Raw genomic sequence first — 5096 nt, 5'->3', positions numbered from 1 at the left:
TTTCATGTCATCTTAGTTTAGTTATTTTGTACACTGAAACCGTTAAGTCTATGGTAGTCACACATTCATATTTGGATTGCAGCCTACTACATGAATACATTGATCTGTTGGACCATTGATATTCAAACTGTCCTACAACTTGTCTAGTAAACTACATTGAGTTTTGTTCATTTGAAAGCATGTTCAGTATGAAAGCATCGTCAACACTGTACATATTTTAGTGTTTAAGGTATTATTATCAAATACACTCCTTTTGATATTAACACCAGTAATTTGACTTTATCTTGTCAGATGTCTCCATGGTTACTGCAACTGAGTCAAAGACTCTGAAACCTCAGGAGGACCAGCCAGCAATGTGCAAAGGTGAAAAAGGCTAGAATTACCATATTGATGCAATGATGCGTGCTGAGCTAGCTTGAAAGCTGTGTCTCTGTGTTATATCTGTTAGTGATGTCCCTTCCTCTTTTCTCTTGTCTGTGTTTGCTGCAGCTGGAGGAAAGACTAACACTACTCAGACAGACCAGGCAACAAAGGTCAAAGGTGAACAGGACCTGGACATTGACACAGACTGGTCAGAGAGTGACTATGATAGTGACGATGGATTCATAACTGAAGAAGTATGGCAAAAGCGGAAAGAGGACAATGAGAAGAAAAGACAAAACAAAGATTACACAGTTACACCATTACCGAATACAGATAGGATTGATGGAGAGATCTCAAGAGAAAAGATTGGAAAGATAAACCAAGAGCAGAGGGCTGCAGCGGAGGGAAAGACTCAGAACCCTCAGACATATCAGCCAGTAAAGGTCAAAGGTGAAAGTGACCTGACAAGTGGGGGAATGAACCAAGAGAAGACAGAGATAGAGGTCCTTCAGGGGTCTCGTCAGGAACAGCCAGCTAAGTGTAAAGGTCAGGAGGGTTGGAGGACCATGCTATAACCAGTAGAGCTGTCTTTTTACATTTAACATTTACATTTTAGTCATAGAGCAGATGCTCTTATTCAGAGCGACTATACTGGCCCCCTGTGGGAATCGAAAACACAAGCCTGGTGTTGCAAGCACCATGAAATACCAACTGAGACACACTAAGCTCTAAATAACAGCAATGATGTTTATTTCCAAACCCCCCTCTCTGTCTGTCTGTCTGTCTCTGTCTGTCTGTCTGTCTGTCTGTCTGTCTGTCTGTCTGTCTGTCTGTCTCTCTCGCTCTCTCTCGCTCTCTCTCTCTCTCTCAGGCATGGCCAAGGTCCCCCCGGTTCAGCAGGCCAAAGTGAGTACCAAAAGTGAGATTGTCCAAAAGAAAGATGGGAATGACAAAGTGACAGAGCCAAAGACAGATGCAGAGCTCATTATGGAAAAATATGAGAGGATGGTGGAAGAAGGGAAACGGGGGCTTGGTCAGAAGGAAAGGAGAGATAAAGAGATGGCCAAAGGGACAGAGGGAAAGAAAAAGGAGGTGTCTAAAGAAGAGCAGAGCAGGCTGAGGAATGAGAAGGCCCTGCAGGATCACATGGCCAGGGTAGAGAATCAGGAAGGGACAAGCAAACAGACCAGACAACCACAGTGTAAAGGTAGGACCAGGCAAAGTGACATGGGACTCTAACACAAAACATTGAATTATCTGTGGTTTAATAGCGAAGAGCACCATTGCTCTCTCCCAAAAGTTAGGTTGGTGCGAAAAACCTGTAAATTCAAATAAGTCAAACAGTGCGATGGTCTGCACTCGAAAAGATGTCACATAAAGCTTACGTCATTTTTAGATTTAAAAAATATATATTTTAACTGCATCAGGGATGGCGTACACAGATGTTTCGGCTTTGCAGCCTTCTTCAGGGTGGTTTAGCATCACTCAGACGACGCCATCTTAATCCACATGGGGAGGCTAATAAAACTATTACATTTAAGTAACAGCAGTGTATCTCACTAAGGTACTGAGTTATGTGTGACTGCAGTTTATTAACACAGTACTCCTCTAGTGCATTGAAACAGCTTATAGGCCTTAACTATACTTTTATTGCTGTGTGTTATCGTCCTATCAAGTCTCCATTCATGTATAATCCTTTCTGTCCTTAGATTACTCTATTTTCACTGCATCAGGGCTAAAGAGCAAGGACCCGCATGATCAACAGCCAGTAAAATGCAAAGGTAAAACATGAAGGGGGATAGAGAGGGACAGACTTTTCACAAAGTATTTGATGGCACAGTGAGGTATAGGTAAAAAGGATGAGAGATATAGAGAGAGAGAGACAAAGAGAGAAAAAGAGAGGCAGACAGACAGACAGAGCAAGACAGACAGACAGACAGACAGAGACAGAGATAGAGGCAGACATACAGTAAATTAACATATCTCATAGTGAGAGAACCACACCAGACTCATCCTTCATCTCATAGTGAGAGGACTACATCAGACTCATCCTTTCATCTCATAGTGAGAGAACCACATCAGACTCATCCTTTCATCTCATAGTGAGAGAACCACATCAGACTCATCCTTTCATCTCATAGTGAGAGAACCACATCAGACTCATCCTTTCATCTCATAGTGAGAGAACCACATCAGACTCATCCTTTCATCTCATAGTGAGAGAACCACATCAGACTCATCCTTTCATCTCATAGTGAGAGAACCACATCAGACTCATCCTTTCATCTCATAGTGAGAGAACCACATCAGACTCATCCTTTCATCTCATAGTGAGAGAACCACACCAGACTCATTCTTTCATCTCATAGTGAGAGAACCACATCAGATTCATCCTTTCATCAAGCATTCATCAAGCATTTCTCAGACTTGACGTACAGGTCATGCTCCAACAGTCACCCAAATACCTTGCGCACCAGAGACACATGCGCGCGCGTGTAGCGGAATAGACCAGAATGTCATCGATATAATCCACTACACCCGCCCGTGCAGGTCCCTGAGAATCTCGTCTACAAAAGATTGGAAGAATGCTGGAGCATTCTTCAAGCCGTACGGCATGACGAGGTACTCATAATGGCCGGATGTGGTACTAAACGCTGTCTTCCACTCATCTCCCTCCCAGATACGCACCACGTTATACACGCTCCTGAGATCCAGTTTTGTGAAAAAGCATGTCCCATGAAATGACTCAATCGCTGTGGCAATGAGAGGTAGCGGGTAACTGTACCCCACCGTGATGGAATTTAAAATTCTATAGTCAATGCACGGATGCAAACCTCTCTCCTTCTTCACAGAAAAGAAACTGGAGGAGGCAGGTGATGTGGCGGGCCGAATGTACCCCTGCCCCAGAGATTCAGAGACATATGTCTCCATAGCCACCGTCTCCTCCTGTGACAGGGGATACACGTGACTCCTGGAAAGTGCAGCGTCTACCAGGAGATTTATTGCACAATCACCTCGTCGATGAGGTGGTAATTGGGTCGCCGCCTTTTTACAGAAGGCGATAGCCAAATTGGCATATTCTGAGGGAATGCGCACGGTGGAGATTTGCTCTGGACTTCCCACCGTTGGCCAACCAGGGGATCCCCAGCACCACCGGAAACGCAGGAGAATCAATGAGGAAGAGACTAATTCTCTCCTCATGACCCTCCTGCGTAACCATGCCCAGTGGAGCCGTGGCCTCCCTGAATAGCTCTGACCCTAATGGTCGGCTATCTAAGGCGTGCACTGGGAAGGGTTTATCAATCTGAACAAAGGGGATCCCTAAACTATGTGCAAAACTGCGGATATTAAAATTCCCTGCTGCGCCTGAATCTACTAGCGCCTTATGCCGGGAATGAGGGGAAAATTCAGGAAAATAAATTAACACATACATGTGACCAACGGGGGGCTCTGGGTGAGCCTGGTGCCGACTCACCTGGGGTGTCCGAGCAGTGCTCGGCCTGACATCTCGACTCCCCGAAGGACCCCTCCAGCACCGGTCAGCAGTGTTCCCTCTACGACCATAGCTGGAACGGGAAAGGGCTCCTCCTCGGGTCACCCTCGCTGCAGCACCTCCTAGCTCCATGGGCATTGGAGTGGAGGGGCTGGGGGATGAAACTGACAGGACCCGATCCGGACGTCCGCGGGTCGCTAGCAAGTTGTCCAACCGAATGGACATGTCTATCAGCTGGTCCAAGCAGAGGGTGGTGTCTCTACAGGCTAGCTTCCTACGGACGTCCTCGCGCAAACTGCACCTTTAGTGATCGATCAGGGCCATGTTGTTCCATCCCGCGCCAGTGGTCAAGGTCCGGAACTCTAGGGCAAAGTCCTGTGCTCTCCTCTTCTCCTGCCTTAGATGGAACAGCCGTTCACCCGCCGCTCGGCCCTCAGGTGGGTGGTCGAACACGGCCCGAAAGCGGCGGGTGAACTCTGGGTAGTGGTCCCTTGCCGAGTCTGGATCGTTCCATACCGCGTTGGCCCACTCCAGGGCTTTGCCTGAGAGGCAGGAGACAAGGGCGTTCACGCTCTCATCTCCCGAAGGAGCCGGGTGAACGGTTGCCAGGTATAACTCCATCTGGAGTAAGAACCCCTGCCACCCGGCCGCCGTCCCATCGTACTCCCTCGGGAGTGAGAGTCGAATACCACTGGGACCAGGCAATGAAGGAGAGGGTTGTGGTACTGGTTAGAGTGTGGCTGGTGGAGGTGTAGGAAGGCCACCTCTCCTATCTTTCCATCATCGCCATCACCTGATCCATCGCGGTACCCAGCTGGTGTAACACTGCCATGTGGTGTTGAATGCGCTCCTCCATAGATGTTGGGAGTTCAGCTCCTGTTGACTCCATCGATCTGGTGCGGGATTCTGTGACCATGTTGCGTTAGGAGGTAGGAGTCAGGAGCAGGAGAGCAGAGATGTCTGAGATGCGTACTTTTAATAGGCAAGTCCACCAAATACAGGTATGGCACAATCCAAAAGTCAAACGCCCTCGACAAGAGACACCCGTTACTCACACGGAGGAACAAACAAAGCTCCTAAATAACACACTCTTATTCAATGCGTGAAACAAAAAATAGGTCACAACCTCACCGAGCTACATCACAAAATAAAACCATCCCGCACAAACCTAGGCAGGCAACAGGGTAAATATCTACACACAGAAATGAAGGCAAATGAAACCAGGTGTGAAATAACCAAA

General features: G+C 47.4%; 1 protein-coding gene across 1 annotated transcript; it reads left to right on the top strand.

The window, feature by feature from the left end:
* The first annotated feature begins 295 nt into the window (after window positions 1-295).
* Window positions 296-2835, top strand: LOC129850962 (uncharacterized). The gene is made up of 3 exons (XM_055917105.1): window positions 296-363; window positions 490-909; window positions 1235-2835. Exons 1-3 carry the CDS (start codon window positions 300-302, stop codon window positions 1600-1602), a joined length of 852 nt encoding a protein of 283 aa, XP_055773080.1. The 5' UTR covers window positions 296-299; the 3' UTR covers window positions 1603-2835.
* The last annotated feature ends 2261 nt before the right edge of the window (window positions 2836-5096 follow it).

The sequence above is a fragment of the Salvelinus fontinalis genome, unplaced genomic scaffold (assembly GCF_029448725.1).
Source record: "Salvelinus fontinalis isolate EN_2023a unplaced genomic scaffold, ASM2944872v1 scaffold_2539, whole genome shotgun sequence".
In the NCBI taxonomy this organism is placed as follows: domain Eukaryota; kingdom Metazoa; phylum Chordata; class Actinopteri; order Salmoniformes; family Salmonidae; genus Salvelinus; species Salvelinus fontinalis.
This window is presented reverse-complemented; position numbering and strand designations above follow the sequence as displayed.

Bases quoted from the DNA above. Each gene is read 5' to 3' on its own strand.
- LOC129850962 (XM_055917105.1), top strand. From the start codon at position 300: ATGGTTACTGCAACTGAGTCAAAGACTCTGAAACCTCAGGAGGACCAG. The intron at 364-489 runs GTGAAAAAGGCT...TGTTTGCTGCAG, and splicing joins CCAGCCAGCAATGTGCAAAG to CTGGAGGAAAGACTAACACT. The intron at 910-1,234 runs GTCAGGAGGGTT...TCTCTCTCTCAG, and splicing joins ACAGCCAGCTAAGTGTAAAG to GCATGGCCAAGGTCCCCCCG.